This window comes from Natrix helvetica, assembly GCF_964273705.1.
Source record: "Natrix helvetica genome assembly, chromosome: 1".
Classification (NCBI taxonomy): domain Eukaryota; kingdom Metazoa; phylum Chordata; class Lepidosauria; order Squamata; family Natricidae; genus Natrix; species Natrix helvetica.
In genome coordinates, this window is record NC_138548.1 from 195,135,954 (window position 1) to 195,154,244 (window position 18,291).

The 18,291-nt window shown below is 40.1% G+C and overlaps 1 protein-coding gene across 2 annotated transcripts in view; it reads right to left on the reverse strand.

Moving 5' to 3' along the window:
* Positions 1–18,291, reverse strand: part of CCDC159 (coiled-coil domain containing 159) — a 21,302-nt gene continuing 3,011 nt past the window's right edge. Inside the window, exons 2-12 of one of the 2 annotated variants that reach the window (XM_081939314.1) lie at positions 16,523–16,612; positions 15,611–15,638; positions 10,603–10,679; positions 10,435–10,516; positions 9,761–9,932; positions 9,403–9,470; positions 4,364–4,440; positions 2,029–2,117; positions 1,416–1,495; positions 522–634; positions 1–97 (exon numbers count right to left, since the gene is read on the reverse strand). In XM_081939314.1, coding sequence (XP_081795440.1) covers positions 531–634; positions 1,416–1,495; positions 2,029–2,117; positions 4,364–4,440; positions 9,403–9,470; positions 9,761–9,932; positions 10,435–10,516; positions 10,603–10,679; positions 15,611–15,638; positions 16,523–16,612 — 867 coding nt within the window. In that variant the 3' untranslated portion in view covers positions 1–97; positions 522–530. Of the gene's footprint in view, positions 98–215; positions 239–521; positions 635–1,415; positions 1,496–2,028; positions 2,118–4,363; positions 4,441–9,402; positions 9,471–9,760; positions 9,933–10,434; positions 10,517–10,602; positions 10,680–15,610; positions 15,639–16,522; positions 16,613–18,291 lie in introns of those variants that run through there. The other variant, XM_081939315.1, reaches the window with a different exon arrangement.

The window sequence follows — 18,291 nt, forward strand, 5'->3', positions numbered from 1 at the left end:
CTTCCAAGCAGTTTGGTTTAATTTTATCTGCATTGTCAAAAATTCAGCTCCAAAGATGACCCAGCTTCTTTCTAGGATCCTGATTCTCCTTCCATACCTAAGAAAGAAATCATTAGGTTGCCTGATATATAGGTAGATGTATGAATGGGAGGGGGTCTGTTTGCTTTTATACTGGAAATGGGCAGTTTACAACCAAATGAACAATACCTTGTTCCACTATTGTTGTCTCCAAGAGTCGCTACACAAAATTCAGGAGCAAAATGAAGATATTTGGCAATGTTACCATTTCTTTAGACTGATAGCATGAATATTACTCTTTACTTTACCCCACCCATCCCAAACCCCCAAATGTTCTACTAACAGTGTCATGTCTTTTCTGTGTCTTTTGACCCAGAAAGGATGAAAAAAGGTGAGTCTACTCCAAAAGAAAATTTCGTGTAGTCTTCTTATGTAATCTGTGTTGAGAATTTCAGGGTAGCCATGTTCTCGAATGCAAGGAGCAAGAGAAAAAGGGGGCTCACCTTGCCCTTCTAGGAACTGTGCTTTGAGCTGCTGCGACGGTGCTGATGGAGAGCAGAGTCAGAGAAATTGGAACCAACCAAATTAGTTTTTGGCTGTTGTCGGCTCCCTCGATCTGTAAAAAAAAGTCCCAGAGAGAGATTTCTGGAGTAGTTGAGCACATCTTACCCTTCATTTATTTATCTTAAGTTGTCTCCTGCTTTTTGAAAGGTCACGTTAGGAGGCAGACAAATTAGAAAACACAGTTTCCCATTTTGTCCCACTGCGCTCTGCTGAGACCAAGCAAATCTTGCCACTGATATGTGATTCTGTTATGGGATGTCAGAATAATCTTGGAAGACAAGGGGAAAAGCAACAGCCTAGATCACAGTCTGATAAATGAACTTTGTCCAAAGCAGTGATTGGAATGGAGGAAATGTCTCAGAAGAGAACCCCTCTAATTCTCTGGAAAGTAAAGGAAGGGGAAAGGGGAGATCCTTCAGACTTACAGAATTCTGTTGCTGTAACCTTACAAAAAAAGTAGTATTAATAGTCATAGTTTTGTTTCCTGTCTGGACTATCTTGAAGGGCTGACATATTCACCCCAGAGGAATATTTTAGAGAAATTATGTATATTAGTTTTTCTCTGGTAGGTAACCTCACACAGCCCAACCCTGCACTCCAAATTAACTCCAGAAGTGATAAAATTGAGCTGCCTGTAATTTCCAGTTATTTGGGACTTTGATGCTTGTACTTAATTACCTGGGATGGAAAGTTTGAGAAAACACACTGAATATTATTCTGAATCCCAAAGAATGGTGCCTCCTTGAAGCAGGCCTAGTCTGGGTTTTCCATGCATGCCTATGGTCCGTTCCTGTATGCTTCTATTCAGAGGTGGAGTAACTAGGCCTACCCACCTTTCATTCTTGAAGAATTCCTCTTCTCATTCCATGTGCTGTTGTTCATAATAGAGTTGCGTAAAGCATTGACAGCTGACCTGTATCAGAAGAAAATCTTATGACTCTCTTTGTGGCTCACCCGCTACCAAAAGAAAGAGACAGGAACAGTATTTCCTTACATCCTTTGATAATATTAAAAGTTAATTATGCAGGATGAAAGTGTACCTCTGAAACCATCACCTGGTGATCTCATTTTACAATTTCATTCTAAGAGATCCAAAACAACATAGGAGCAATTATGTAGATTTATTTTTTTCTTTATTTATAATGGATTCAAACATGCTATCCTTTTATTTCCAGAGATAATAGTGTGGAATACAAGCATTTCCTTAGACTCAAATTTGAATCAACTATATCTACTAATAGGAAAGATGTGGCACAGCTTTAGAAGGTTGACCTTCCTGGTGCAGAAAATTCAAGCCTCAAAGATTCCTATTCCAACATCCCATAAAATGAAAGAAGGTGCCTGATACCAAATCCACTGAAGGGAAAGATGTCAAATTCAAAAAATTCCTTCCGCTAACTGAGACAGGAAGAAAGCAAACAAGAACTCCCAAGGAGCTGTTCTTACCAGATTTCGTTCAGCTCTTCAGTCCCTGGTTTATGATCTTTCTCTTCTAGGGCATCATCCGGGACTTTGCCCCTCAGTTTGGTCAGGAACTAGAGAAAAATCAAATGTCAAATAAATACATTGGGATGCAAAACAGCCTATGGTGGATATCCAGGAGGGAGCTCTCCTACAAACCTCTGGATGAATTGTTGAAACAGTACCTAGATCAGCCCAAATCCAAGGCTTGGGTACACAGACTACACAAGACCATGCAACCTGTTTACACAAGATTACACAAGGCAGGGAGTTGTGTAATCAGACCTCCTGTCAGCCCTGGAGGCCATCATTTTCTTTGAATCTTCAGGGCTGCTACACTTAGCATTGTGGGAAACTGGGAGGAGGGATTGCATGGAGTTGCAGGGATATCCAGCCATAACAACATTGCTTTTTCTGAGAGTCAAGGACATTCCGCCTGCACCTGGAATGGCATGACTGAAAGGCATCTCCAATTGGGACGGTGCATTGATTGGACCATGTGATGGACATGTGGGTGCAGGGGAAGGGTCTTGGGTTTTCTGTTGGGTGGGGAAAACCTGGAAACTTTCAGATTCCGGTTTTCCCAGGTGTGCCAATATGACATCTCTAATAAAATGGAACTTTGAGGAACTTCTAGCCTCGGAGTCTTCTTTCGTTAGTTGTGTTACTGTACTTGGAACCCTGACACCGCCAATGCTATAGGCTAACATAAGCTTATGGGAGGATCACTAAAAATGCTTTTCTGCTCTTCTACTCACTTCCCATGAAGCAGGTCTCTTTGCCCGAATCCAACCTCCACTAAAGTGTTGCCACTGTCTCACTTTCCAAAAAGATTTGCTACTGCAGCTAAATGAATGGGACAACTTGCCACAGCCAACTCGGCACACAGTCAATTCACTGTGGGACAACACGCCATGGCCACCTCGCCATAGGACAACTCACCATGGGACAAGAGTTACACTACTATAAAAAATAGTGGAATAGAATTATTAAAGGATGCAAATGTGAATGACAAAAATTAAAATATTTTAAAAATTATTTTAAATAATTAAATTGTTGATTCATCCTATAGTGAGCTGTTTTGCAGCGAGATCGGACTTTCAGCTTCTATGCTTTGCTGGCATCCTCTTATAAATTATTAGGAGGGGAGGAGGGGACAATGGAATGCAGAGGATAGAGAGGAGAAGGAAGGGGGTGACAGAAACCAGAAGGGTGAGAACTGGCACATTCCAGTCTTCAGGGACACCTAGCCTGGGAAAAGAATGTGAAACTGCACCTAGTGGTGTCAAACATCCAAGCTGTTCTCGAAACACCTAAACAGCACACTGTTGGATAGAGATGGCCTGGTCAAGGGGGGAGGGCAGGGAGAAGGGGAAAATGTAACGTTTTGCACAGGAACCTCTGATGTAGGCTTTCTTTCGATGCAAACACCTAACCTAGGTAAAAGAACCTATAGCTTTAACTAAATGGAACTGAGAGTCTTTCTTTCCTAGGGATCTGGGCTGACCTGGGTGGCTATAGAAATACTTTAAACATTTGCAAAAAAAATTATTGTGCTTTGTGGTCTGCTTTTGACTCTTGACAACTGCTTGGACTAGTCTCTGCAATTTTCTCAGCAAGATTTCAAAAACATTTTGCCATTGCCTACTTTCTGGGGCTGAGAGAAGTTAATGGGGACATGGTCACCCATCTGGTTTTGTGTTCAAGGCAAAACTAGAACTCAAATTCTTCCACTTTCTAGCCTGGTGCCAAAAAATGGGAGACGGTGTCCCCCAATACACCAAACAGACTTTCTGGTTCTCCCCAATACCTTCCCCATGTTAGAAATCCTGGGTACTTGCTTAGTTTATGTACATGTGAATGCATTTCTCCTCTCTTAGGTTCTTTTTTCTTCCTTGTCTTGTTTTTCTGATATATCATTACCTCACTTGTGTCCACTTCCCCCCCTGGCTGCTTGCCTCCACAACAACTGATTAGAATTCAGGAGTAGGATTGGCAGAAGGAAAACAACCCTCTGGACTACCAAACCCTTTTCTCCTTCTGCCTCCTGTTTCTGGTGTTTCTGATAAATCACACCTTATTGTGCAGCAAAAGTCAGGGTAGAAATTTCCTAAAATATATATTCTGTCAAACAACTACCTTATGGGCAAGTGGGTGAGAGAGATTTAGTTTAAAGTGCAATGAGCTGAGTTTTTTTAATTGATAAAGAATATGTACAATTAAATAATGGTTCCCAGAAAAAAATGCTAATATACATGGGGATATATACTCTTCTCATGGGGATTCCAACTCAAGAGTGAAACTGAGTGGAGGAACTTACCTTGCTGCACTTCATTTGATTCTCTTGCATTTTCTTAATGCTGACAAGGTTTCTAGTGATATCAACCTCCTGGTCCTCTAAGATAACAGCCAAGAACACCCCAATCAGAATCCCAATCAGGACTACTCCCATCATCATCTTTTAAACTCTGTCTTCTAACTTCTGTGAAGCACCAGGCACATACATGGCTTCCTCTTAGCCTCTGGCTCTGCTGCAAACATTTCCTTTAAGATCTTGCCTTCAGTGGACAATACTCACATCATTATTTATATCTTCCTTAGCAGATAAAGGAGCAAAAACAATAACAAAGGGCATATTTATCACCAAAAAAGAGAACAGAGGGGACTATATCTGACACTGAACATATGGAGTTCTTGGTGTTTTCTGAGCAAAGTTGTTTGCTTGCAGATACAGTATTTCATTACCCAGCTAGATAACATAATCAGTGTATTGATACACTGATCATTAATGCACTGGTGAGGTTAGATATTCAGACATAGAATAAATTTTTTTTTTCCCCAGAAAATTTTTATTTTTTTATTCTCTTACATACCATTTTAAGCATACATTCACATAATTATTTTTCTTCTTTACATTTATCATTCTTATACATTTGCCTAGCTTGACCTGCTGCTTCCTGTCTGTTAGGAAGCTTGTGATCTACTTACAAGTGTGTTCAAGTACCGCTAGCTGATTTAGTTTAGTTAGAAGAATGTCCAGTATGATGGTATTGAATGCTGAACTGAAGTCTACAAAGAAGATCCTTGCGTAGGTCTTTGGAGAGTCAAGATATGGTAGGATGTAGTGCAGAGCCATGTTAACAGCATCATCTGTCGATCTATTTGCTCAGTATGCAAATTGCAGGGGGTCTAACAGCGGATCTGTGATGGTTTTCAAGTGGGACATCACTAGCCTTTCAAAGGTTTTCATAACTACAGATGTTAGAGCAACTGGTCTGTAATCATTCAGTTCCTTGATGGAGGGCTTCTTCGGCACTGAGGTTATAGTAGAGCGTTTGAAGCAAGAAGGAGGAGAGCACATCTCTAGTGATTTATTGAAGCTTTGGGTGAAGATGGGGGCCAATTGGTCAGCACAGACTTTTAAGCAAGAAGAAGTTATCTTGTCTGGGCCTGATGCTTTTTCTGGCTTCTGTCTGTGAAATAGATCTTGCACTTCCTTTTCTATGATCACCAGGGGTTGTGAACCCAATGGGATGGAGGTTTGGCTGTTGTTGGTATGTTTGGGATAGGGGTTGTGGAGATAGGTGGCTTTAGTTTTCTTTCAAACCTGCAGTAAAACACATTCAGGTCACCTGCCAGATGTTGATTTCCTTCAGTCTGGAAAGGAGGTTTGCCGTTACGGGTGATATTTATAAGAGTTTTCCATATGTTTGCTTATTCATTTGTTAAGAACTAATTCTTTAGCATTTCAGAGTAGCTTCTTTTTAAAAAAAAAAATTTTTGAATAGACACAAACAAACAAGACACAACAAACACCATAAAAACATATTCCACTACAAATTATAAAAAGTGTGTCAATTGGTTACAAAGAACGTTCGTGCATCCCTTCCAAAGTCATCACCTATAATCCATATCAAATTATATATTTTTCATCAAATATATTTATATATACTACTATCATCATACCTCATCCTTCATATGACTATAGTTGTTTTAACATCCCTTTATAACAAATATTCCAAAATTCAAAGCAAAACCACATAATGACATTCCATTGTCTATTTTCAATATCATCCAACAACATTCTATCTTTGTGAAACGTTTTAAATGAAAATTAATTTTGTTTGATAACAAAGTTTTTAAACCTCCTTTCTTAATCATTGTTTACAATTTATATCCAGTTTCAATATTATAGACTTTCATACATAACTAAGTTTCAAAACTTCCTTTCATGGTCACCATTTAAAATTTATATCAAATTTCCTCTTGTCGAACCAATATATATGTATACATTATATCATTATCAATTATTTATCTAACTATATCCATGATCAATCCAATTTCGATATTATAGGCTTTCATACATAACAAAATTTCTAAACTTCCTTTCATGGTCACCATTTAAAAATTTATACCAAATTTTCTCTTGTCAAACCAATACATATGTATACATTATATCATTATCAATTATCTATCTAGCTATATCCATTATCACTTCATTTTTAACACAATGCTCTAATTTTAACTATTTAGCTAATATTTTGTTAATATTTTTCATGTCTCAACCTGTGTCTTTCCAGTAGTAGTACAGTCTTATTTCTTTTGCCTTATGTGGGATTAATCTTCTGGTTATTTCCTTAATCAACTTTGTGTGGACTTCTCTTCGCACCTTGTTGCTTGTTGCATGTCTTATAAATTCTCGAAACCCTCTATCAGCTTCTTTAATCAGCTTATCTTTGGTTATCAGTAGTGCTTTTGTCAAAGTTCCTCTCCTTAAATCCATCAATTCTTCTCTTTTTTCTCCTTCTATACTTTGAAATCTGGGGTAGGGCTCCTTTCCATCTCTCTTCCCTTTCCATGTTCCATTCTTTCCATTTCCAACCACGCTCAGATCACTGTCAATAACCACAGTTATCTTGCCTGTTTGTTCATTTTTCTTTTGGGTTTTTGAGACTCTAACCTCCACTTTTTCCATTAGCTGGCTAGCTTCAATTTCATCAAATTTTGCTATATTACCATCTATATTTTCCAATTTCTTCTCAATTCTCTCTGATGTTTCTAATAATTTTTGAATTTCAAACATAATCTGTTGTAATGTTATGGTTTCTTCTTGGTATTGTGTCATTGTCCAATTTATAAACACTGCCACTCTAGTTGGAAAACAAAGCTTTGTTTTTCACTTCTCTCTCGCTGCCAGAGAGACATCCAAAGGTCACCTGCATAAACAACCCATCTTATCTCTTTGCAAGCTAAAACCCTTGAAGTGCAAGTTCAAAATGATCAGAGAAAAGAGAGAGAAAAATATTTCCAGAACTCAGCCTCCAACCTCCAAGTGGCAGTCTAACTTCTTTTCCTTCTGATGTTACTGCTCTCTTTATATTCCTTTTATATCCTCTTTATATTCCAAGCTTAAAAGAAACAAGGTTCTTAAATGGAACAAAATAAAAAGAAAAAAAACCCATCCAAGCCAGTATTGTGAAAGTATTTTTTTTAATCCATAGGTTAAAAAAAAAGTAGTAGAAGAAAAGCCAATACTTTCACTTTAAAAAGCAGAGTTTGCAAAACTTCCATCCATAGAAGACGATTAAAAAAAAGGATAACACACTGTCCAAAATAGCTTAAATTCGCCGCTTATTTTCTTTTCTTTTCTTTACAAGTTTAATTTGGTTTTAATCTTTTTTGGGCAGTCTCTTTTGTAAAAATAAAATTTCCTCACCAGATGGACACACTTTCTCTTTTCCATTTTCCCCCCGTTGCAGAGCTGTCCCGACTTCAGCAGCTTGGGGCTGCGCGTCTATCGCCAGCTAGAAGAGATTCTCTTGGATCAATCAGGGACATTGCAATGTCCCTGAGATCAGCAAGACATACTCTTCCCTGTCACCGACTCTTTGGGATGGTTTAGGTCCAGATGGACCACCCAGCGGTAAAAGTATCGACTGCGATCTCGGAACTCTGAGAACGCTCGTCCGTATCATCGTGACGTCAGCTCCTTCTCCTTCAGTAGCTTCTTTTTGCTGCTCTGATTCCCTTGTTAATACATTTCTGGTCTGATTGTACAGCATTCTATCATCTTTTCTGTAGGCTTCCTCTTTGGAACGACGTAGCTGCTTCAGCTGTGAACCAAGGTTTATTGTTACTGTATTCAGAACTTCCTCGTCGATACACAAAGGTCTTCACAGAAGCTGACATATGAACAGTTCATCCAGGTCTGCAAAGGTTTCTTCAAAAATATTCCAGTGAGTGCAGTCAAAGAAAATCTGTAGCTTTAACTTTGCCTCCTCAGTCCAAGTCCTCACTGATTTAATTATTGGTTTCATGGCTTTAAGTCTTTGTCTGTAAGTAGGTACAAGGTGAATCTTGCAATGGTCAGAGTGGTCCACAGCTGCTTGTGGTAAAGATGAGCATCTTTTAGTGTTGTGTAGCAATGGTCTAAAGTATTCTTGCCTCTGGTGGGACAATTGACATGCTGAAAATATTTTGGAAGTTCTTTCCCTAAGTTACATTGTAATGTACAATGCACCATCTTACATTGGTAAGATGATAGAAATTATATTGCAATTACTTTTATTTTGGCAGAACATCAGTTGAATTATTGGATGACTCTACAAGTTGCTGAAAGTCAGTTGTAGGGAAATGACCAAATAGTCTTTTTTAGATCTCATGTAAGCAATCAGGGGTAAGATATCTATTAAATTAAAACAGAAAGTACTGCAGGATGAGATTAAATAGCATTAAAATACTGAATTAATAAGGAAAATCTTCCTAATTAATAAAAGCTATTCAGCCATAGAGCTACTGTTTTGGAAGGCTACAGAACCTTCCTTCTCAAAGACAGAAAATTCCCAGGGCACGTGTTGGTGAACAACCTTTTCAGCAGGAGGAAGAAGAATTGGGCTAAATGCTGACAATAGCATGGATGCATATAGAACTTGTCCAGCCCTAGCTGAGTGGGGATACACACTCATTTCTCTGTGCTTCAATGAGAATTAAATTGAATGATCAAGATAGAAACTCAGGAGGCTAATATTGACCTGACTCAAAAACTGATCAGGTTTGAACTTGCTTAGTGTTTAAGTGGAAGTTTTCCAGGTAAATTTAGAGCTCTAGGCTAGATTAGGCATCTGGAATTCTGACATCTTCAGAATTCTTCAATTTGAAGGAGACATTGTCTTTTTACAAAGAAAGTTGAATTTGCCTTCAAAATGACTGGATGATGGTTAAGAGTCTATTCAGAAGATTTGGAGAGCCATGACAATACTGAATGTATGATAAATGGGCAAATACTGGTAGAAAAGAACTGCATGTTGGAAGTAAATATGAACAAAATATTGCAAGAAAATAAAACTAGTAGCTACTTACTCAGTTTTTGATGGATGCGCCGCAGTTCACCCTGAACTGATTCCAACTCTTCCCAAAGGAATTTTTTACTGCCAGGGGAAGAAGAAACAGGACAGGAAGCTTTACAATATAGCCCTGGAAATTCAAATCCTAAGATGATTTATTATTAAGCAAAAACATAAAAACTCACTATTATTGTCCTCTAGCCTTTGGCATCTACACCAGTTTATTACCCAAGACCTCTTCAGTCACAAGAGCAGTGGAAAGACAATTATAGTAAAAATTGTAGAGACAAAGTCTATCTTAGCCATTTTTCTACCTATCCAAAATCCACAAGAAAGAGCTCATTTCTTTTTCTACCCACTCAGCTTTCTCCTACCTCTCAAGGACATCTTGAGATAGATTCTCCATTGAACTTTGTTTCTGGACCATGGAACTCTGGAGCCCTTCTACGTCTTTGGTCATGGTTTTCCAAAGCTCTTGGATTTTTTTCTGTATTAGCTCATCAAACATCTCTCCATGGGATAAGTGGGCAGCAAATTTTATTTCCTCTGTAACAATGGAAGATATGTCATGTTCTTCAGTAATGGAGAGATAGGGATGGTACTCTGCATTCTTGATTTACCAATCCTAATTCTATGCAGATGCTCCTGTACAATTCTTAAAATGGCAGTCAAAACAGACCAGGGATTCTAAGACATAACCTCCTTAAAATTCTTCCAGACTGAACTACATTGAAGATGTTAGAAAATGTTTCCAATTTCCTCTAATTCTGCTTCTGCAAGCTGCTGAGGGGTGGGGATTATGTAACCTATCAATCTTGCATCTGTTATGTTTTCATAACCAGAAGAGTCAAAAATTCATAAGAAACCAAGGTCTCTATGGAATTTTGCATACAGACATTTCTAAAAGATTAATGCTCCAGAGATCCTCTTTCCCTGCAGAAATTTAAATGCAGGGAAAGGGAATGCCTTAAATGGTTTAAAGCAGAATGTAACCTGATATGATGGGGCTTGAAAATCCACAAAACAGAGCGGTATTCATATTTCTCACCTTCCAGTGCATTGATCCTACCCTGCTGATAGTTGCTCTCTTGCTCTAACAAAGTAATTGAATGGCTCAGTGCTTGAAAAGCCTGGAAAGAAAATTTGGCACAAATGGAGTTAACAACAATTATGATACCAAGATAACAAGATCTCCAGGTTTATGCCAGCTACATACCTCTGTTTGGGCATGGAGCTGTACTCTGATAAGCTCCACATCATTTTTCAGTACCAATTGGGACTCTGGAATTGAAGCTACAAGAGAGACAATGATTCACATACTTTTGCCACATACAAATGTGAAGCTTTGGATCTTTTTCCTTGCTAAATAAATGAACAAGTTCAATGTTTCTGACTCATTTGTTTAATTGGGTTCTTTAGTTTTAAGACTTACGTGGAGAATAGATCACATTTTAGGTCCTATTTATGCAAAAATACGGAAAATTGAAAAGGCTTCATAAAACTTAAGTACCACTCTAGTTCTTTTTTAAGTAAGCCTGTTATTAATAGCAAGCCTTAATTCTAAAAAATGAAACCACTGAGCTTCATCTTCACATCCATTTGGAGAATTAATCCCAGACACTACTTGAAAATCTTTTGCTTTAGCAGTTATTATTGCTCAAGCATTCTGAGGAAGAATCCTGCCTTGCAAAAGAAGGAATTGGGATCGATTTCGTCTCTAAGGGGCAATAAGCATCCCTTTCTAGTGAGTGTGGATTGGTAATTCCCAACAGAAGAGAAGACATTAAGAATTCAAGTGAGAGTAAATCCAAGGAGGGCAGTGAAGAAATCAGGTATCTGAATTAATAGCTGGGTCAAGTACCAAAAGGGAACAAAAAGGAGCATAATTGGAAAGATGAATTCTCAGAGTGTAAGAATAGGAAAAGAAAACAGAATGGAAAGGATCAAAAAGCCCACTTATGCGAACCAGAACCAGAACCAGAATATCTTCATTGTAGAAATGATAATGGAAACTAAAAGGATGGTTTGTAAAGTCAAGAGAAGAAATATCAAAAGAAGACTTCTCCAACTGATGCTCTCCATATGGGTTATATTGCTATTCCCATCATCATCGCTAGCATGGACAATGATTGGATTTCTAATCCAACACCTCTGAAACAGTGGTGGGTTTCAATTTTTTTTTACTGCCGTTCTGTGGGCGTGGCTTATTTTGTGGGCGTGGCTTAGCAGTCATGTTGACAGGGTGGGAGTGGTTTGGCAGTCATGTAACTGGGTGGGCATGGCCAATTTAACCTTCCATTTTGCCAATTTGGCAGTCCACTAAGCAATACACAGCAGCCCCCCTTTCTATTCTTTTTAATACTGCATGAAGTTTTTGCTCTAGGTGAGTGATGGTGAACCTTTTTGAGACCAAGTGCCTAAACCGCAACCCAAAAACCCACATATTTATCTTGGAGTGCCAATACAGCAATTTAACCTGAATAATGAGGTTTTAGTTCTGAAAAAACAACTCATACGTGATTGATGTCTGTTCTTTGGGAAACCCCCCTTCCCACAATAACAGCACTTACAGAGTATAAGACGCACCTTCCCCCCCCTAAAAGAGCGTGGAAATGTTGGTGAGTCTTATACACCGAATACAGCCATTTTTGCCTCCCTAAGCCCTTTTGAAAAACAGACCATTTTTCACTAAAACAGGTGTGTTTTTGCCTTCCCCCACCCTCCAGAATCACTCTGCAGGCTTTAGCAGGGCTGGGGGAAGGGAAAATGCTCCCATTTTGGTGAAAAACAGGCAAAAAACAGGCTTTTTTCACCAAAATGGAGTGTTTAGGGAAAAATGCCCGTTTTGTTGAGAAATGGGTGGGAAATGGGCCATTTCTCCCCAAAACAGGTGTGTTTTTGCCTTCCCCCACCTCTCAGAAGCACTCTGCAGGTTTCAGCAGGGCTGGAGGAAGGGAAAAATGCCCCCATTTTGGTGAAAACCGGGCAAAAACAGGCTGTTTTTCACCAAAACGGTGGTGTTTTTGCCTTCCCCACCCCCCAGAAGCACCCTGCAGGCTTCAGCAGAGCTGGGGGAAAAGAAAAAATGCTCCCATTTTGGTGAAAAAGAGGGGCATTTTTGCCTTCCCCCAGCCTTGCTGAAGTCTGCAGGGTGCTCCTGGGGGCCAGGGAAGACAAAAAAATTTTTTCTTACTTACCTCTTTGAAATCTTGGTATGTCTTATACACCGGTGCATCTTATAGTCTGAAAAATATGGTAGCTAACACTATTAGTTAACACTAAAGAAATTCCCCGAATCAACCAATCTACAGCAGTAATTCTCAGCTGGGGGTTCTTTTGAATTTGCTGACCACCAGCGAGTGGGAGAAAGCGATTTCACAGAAGAGGGGATGGAGAGGCTGTGGGATGGTTTGTCTGGGGAAATTCACACCCACTCCCAGACCCCCTTGGGATCAACCAGGACACCTGCAGCCCTCCCCTGCCTCCTCAGGTGTTGGAGCCACAAGGGGGCTGAGAGCTGGTTTCTGTCCCAGAAGTAAGATTTGGTCCAACAGGAAGGTCTTTTATTTGCTCCTTGTACTCCTTGTCTTTGCATTTTTACATTATTAATTCCAGAAGTCAGGCTCTGGATTAAACAGCACTCCAGACAAAATGGAGAAGAGTATCTTGCTTTTAGACATGATAATAGCTGTCTAGTAAGGTGAGTAATGAGCTATTTTTACATCACCAGAAATTTCATTTCTTACCTGGTAAAAATGCGAAGAGAAGGAGTACAAGGAGCAAATAAAAGACCTTCATGTTGGGATTGGTTCTGGAACAAATCTTACTTGTGGGACAGAAACCAGTCCCCCGTGTGGCTCCTTGAAAAGCATAACCCCCACCCTTGGTAGCCCATGTCATTTGGGCCAGCAGGGCATGAAATGGCTTCGGAGGAAAAGGCTTTGAGAAGCAGCTAGCAAGGCGCCCCCCCCCCCCCCTCCCTCCTTGCACCAGCCCAGGGCAACTTAGCAGGAGCAGCAAGCAGAGATCCAGAGAGCAGCCAAAAGTTCAGCTTCTCACATGAGGTAAGAGGAGCTGAATTAACTTTCGGTTTCTGTTTGCGCATGCGCAGGTGCCAATCAGCCTCCCGGTGGGTGGCGTGCCAGGCGACATGGCTCCGCGTACCACCTGTGGCACATGTTCCATAGGTTCGCCATCATGGCTCTAGGAGTTTTTTTACTAGGGGGGAGAGGTTGGCAATGCCTGGGGATTTCTAGGAATTTCTCCTCTGTGTTAGAGGCACTAAAATAACCAACATGATATAAGGTCTCCTGCTGCAGCACGGGGTTGGACTAGATGACCTCTGAGGTCCCTTCCAGCCCTGGATTGCTGTGTTGTTTCAAAGTATCCTCTGAAGCTGCGCCTAGTGCCAGGTTTGTGGTCCTTCCTCTCCTTTTTCTCTCCCTCCTTCCCTCCCTCTATCCATTCATCCATATCACATTCACTTTCCCTTCCTTTTTTCTCCCTTCCCTCCCTCCCTCCCTTCCTTCCACTATTGATTAGCTTAGCCTGAGCAAGGATAGCTAGCTGCACTTTCAATAAGCTCTCAACTCCATGCCATTTGCAAACTTGGCAAATTTAAGACTTGTGGACTTCATATATATATAATTTTGCACCAGTGAGGTTAAAAACAATTTCATTGTATTTAAGTACAATGACAATAAAGATTATACTACACTATACCTCAACTCCCAGAATTCTCCAGCCAGCAGAACTGAATTCTGGGAGTTGAAGTCCACAAGTCTTAAAGTTGCCAAGTTTGCAGACCTCTGCTCTATGCACTTGGGCATGCCCAAACGGTAAGGGTTTCTTTCTTTCTTTCTTTCTCTCTTGAAGCCCCCCTCCCCCGCTTTTATTCCCAGGGGTCTGCAGGGAGGCTTGCTAGCCCCCCCCCCCCCCCCGGTTCTATTTTTGGCCTAGCAGGTCTCTCTGAAGCCTGCTGGGAGCCAAAATGGGGCTGGTGGGGATCCTGGAAGGAGTGGGGGAAGGGAAGGTTGCGAGCCTGGTGGGGATGGGGGGGGGGGCAGCAAGCTCCGTGGGGTGGGGTAGAGAGACTTACCCGTAGGCAGGAGGCAGGTCAGTTGGGGCGCAGGAAAACCACCCGGGAGGTGAGGAGTGACTGGGTGGGGCGGGTGGGGGGAGCATTTGCACTTAAAACTGTCTGTGCATGTGCACAACAGTAAAACATTTTCCATGAAGATTGTTCTGCGCATTTGTAGAACAGAAAACCAAGATGGCACCGTACCGATACGGTCAGTTGTCTGCTGGAGTTACTACCTATTTGCCCATACCGGACCGAATAGGTAGGAACCCACCTCTGCCCTGAAGGACACTGACTCAAAGTAATCAGAAGGGGGTTCAAGAAGAAGGCATCACCTTAGACAGGAGTGGGAGAATATTCACAGAAACCTTGAACAAGGAGTGAACAAGTTCAGGGATTCTGGGAGAAGACAGAAATGTCTGTACCAGTGGTGGTGAACCTTTTTGTTGTCAGATGCCAAAAATACAAGGGTGTGGGCCAGCACCCATAATGCAAAGCACGCCCCCCACATGCACATGCATGCACAACCCCCCCCCCACTCCTCACCATGCATGCCGCACTGCTCACTTCCAAGCTGAGCTTGGTATTTCCTCTGATGGGTTTTGGCCCTCCCAGGCTCTAGGAAAGCTTCCGCAGCCTGGGGAGGGCGAAAAATGGGCCCAACGGGTCAACCGAGGTTTGGCCTGTTGGGCCTGTTTTTCGCCTTCCACAGGCTCCGGAGGCTTTCCTGAAGCCTGGGAAGGGTAAAAATGCCCTCCTCCATCCCTCCGGAAGACCAAAAATCAGCTGGCTGGCACGCACATACGCGCTGGAGCTGACGGTTCGTGTGTCGGCAGATATGGCTCTGCGTGTCGCCTGTGGAACCATAGGTTCGCCATCACGGATCTGTACAGTGCTTTTGCATTCCGGTTAAAGGGACCAGAAAAATAAGAGGAGAATGAGAGAGGTAGGAAAAGAGGGGGAGAGAAACTCACTTTAAGAAAAAAGTCCAAAATCTCGGGGTTTTTTCCTGTTTATTTCATGACAACTCAGAGGAGGTATATTTGACCCTGGTATCTTACCTCTTTTTCAATTATAATATAAATATTTTAAATAAATAAATTGGTAGATTTAGCAAAAGCTCAAAAAGGACCATGTCACCTACCTTGTGGCTCCAACCCAGCCAACTCCACCTGCAAAAGAAAATTCCCATCACTCAGTTCCAAATAAAACAACAAGCTCTCCAAAGGAGGACTCTTATGGCGTAAGCTGCTTACTTTCAACAAAACCCCTTCTCTTAAAATGTAAGCCTGTATTCCTTTACCCATACTTCTTTCATTCATGCCCGTTTGGGAATATTACCTTTAAAAAAAAACCTAAGATCAGTGTTCTCTTTATTGCTCTGCCTGCAAAAGAATTGGATCATCCTCTGTCAGAATTTCAGAAGTCAGAGGGTAAACAATCAGGAGTCTGGTAACACCTTTTTTGACTAACAAATTCCACTAAAAGGTATAAACTTTCATGAGCTGCAGCTCAATTCTCAGCTGCCCAGAGCACTACCAGTATTTCTCAATCTTGGCAACTTTAAGATAAATAGATTTCTATTCCCAGAATTCCCCAGCCATCACAGTCTCCAACAAGTGCACCCATAAGATTAGAGTTGCCTTCATATGCCCTTCCTCTAATATGCTCTATGCCATCATGCCCATTTAGATTCTACACAGAAGAACATTTGCATTTTGACTCTACCATTAGCATACTTCTTAAGCTCATGCATATTATAAAACAATACACTTACTTTGGGTTGTAATAAGAGTAATCTGAGTATAAAATGGTTTCAAATCAGGATATTAAAGCCTCCATCTCACCTCACCGCAATCCACAAGATAAACAATTCAAATCATTTTGATTTCAAGAGCATAAGTATGCTCAGAGGTCTGACCATAGCTATGTATGGGTTACTTGTCCATTTGGCAGGCTTTATGTTGAAGGAGTAAATATTTACCCCTAATGTCTCTTGAGCAAAACACAAACACTATTTCCTTGCTACATTCTTGTAGTCCAACAAGATACCTACGGATGCAGGGCTCCTTGCCTGAGCTAAGCACCATTTAGGAGAGTTGATGTGATTCTGTTCATCCTTGGCACGTGTCATTGTAGTTGACCTCTAAGACAGAGAAACAGAGAGCTTAATTTAGAAGCAGAAGCAAATATATGAAACCAAGAAACAACCTGGTGCAGAAAACTGGGGCTTGAAAATGGAGCCCAGCCTTCTTCCAAAACCTTTATTTTGGAAGATCAGCACAAGGTGCTTGTTCCTTTAAAGGGACAATATGAATCACTTCCTGACTACGGTGGAAACAATCAGGCTATACTGTAAATACCCATCCCTTCCCATTAGCCCCTGTAGAGTTGGTCTGAATGAATTAGGATCTTCAATTATTGACAAGATGTGAAAATATATTTAACCCATAGCTTCTGTTTATTAGCTGGCTATATCTCACATACATTCTGCTGTTAAGAATTTCACTGAGAACATTAGAGGAATAATTACGTAGGGCACAATACTTCAATTTCACTTTTAAAAATTATTTTAAACCTTGTTGAACTTAAACATGTATTATTTAGTTACATATTGTATTTTCCTTTTAACTTTCTCTGTGTTTAACTACACTTGGAAAGGTATACATAATTGGATGGACCCTCTGAGATCATATATATAATTTTTGTTAGAGAAAATGTAAGAGAATAACAACAATACAAATTTTGAAATAAAAAGTAAAAAAATGTGAAAAAATGGAAAATAAGGGGAGAAAAGAAAAGGTTATAAAGAAATAGCTTCTGATCTTGCATTTATATTTACCCCCCCCCCTGAGATTACAAAATAATTTCCTTCTTTCCATAGTCTACCCTTTCTAGTCGCATAAATCACTAGTTCATGTTTTCTTTTTAGCAAAAAGTCCGTAAGATGCTTCCAGTCACTAATAAATGTGGTTATTGCCCTTTCTCTAATCAGACAAGTAAATGTTGCCATTGCTCATTCTGTCATCTTCATCAATCATTCCTCCATTGTGGGTATTTCAGTCTTTCTGAAATACTGTTCAGAGTGCATATACCGTAATAATCTCACAGCAGTTATCATGGTGTTTATAAAAACAGTGTTCCATAATTCTTTTCTAACTGTTTATCTAACTCTTTGTCCCAACAAACATATGAATATTAATATTTAAAATTCTTCATATCATTGTATGTATGAACTCATAATTTTCTAGCTATTTTACAAGTCCACCAGGTATGATAAAAAGACCCTTTATGTTTGATCCTTATCATATACTCTTTCACCTGTTCTTCAAATTTCTTCAAAGTTTAACATTTCAGCAATTACATGTTCATTATTTATACATAATTCAATTTCAAATTTGCTCGTGTGCTATTCAATTCCAAATGTCCTCTTATCTGCCTTAAATATTTCTCTTAACCGTGCGTATGAAAACCATTGAAAGTTAGATCTAGTCAACTGATTTATTGATTTCATCTTATATCCTCCATGTTCTTTTTCTAATAGCTCCCTATATGCTAACTATCCTTCTTTGCTGGCTATTCCTTTTTCATAAAATGCTTCTTATGCTGAGACCCATAAAGGCATTTTTGGCACAATTTGGCTTTATTCCATGTTCTCAATACAGTACTTCTAATGTTGTGATTTTTGAATCTACATTAACATTAACTTTATTCTACCATACGTAGAATATTGTGCCATCCAGAGGTGGTATTCAGCAAGTTCTGACCAGTTCTGCAGAACCGGTAGCAGAAATTTTGAGTAGTTGGGAGAGCTGGTAAATACCA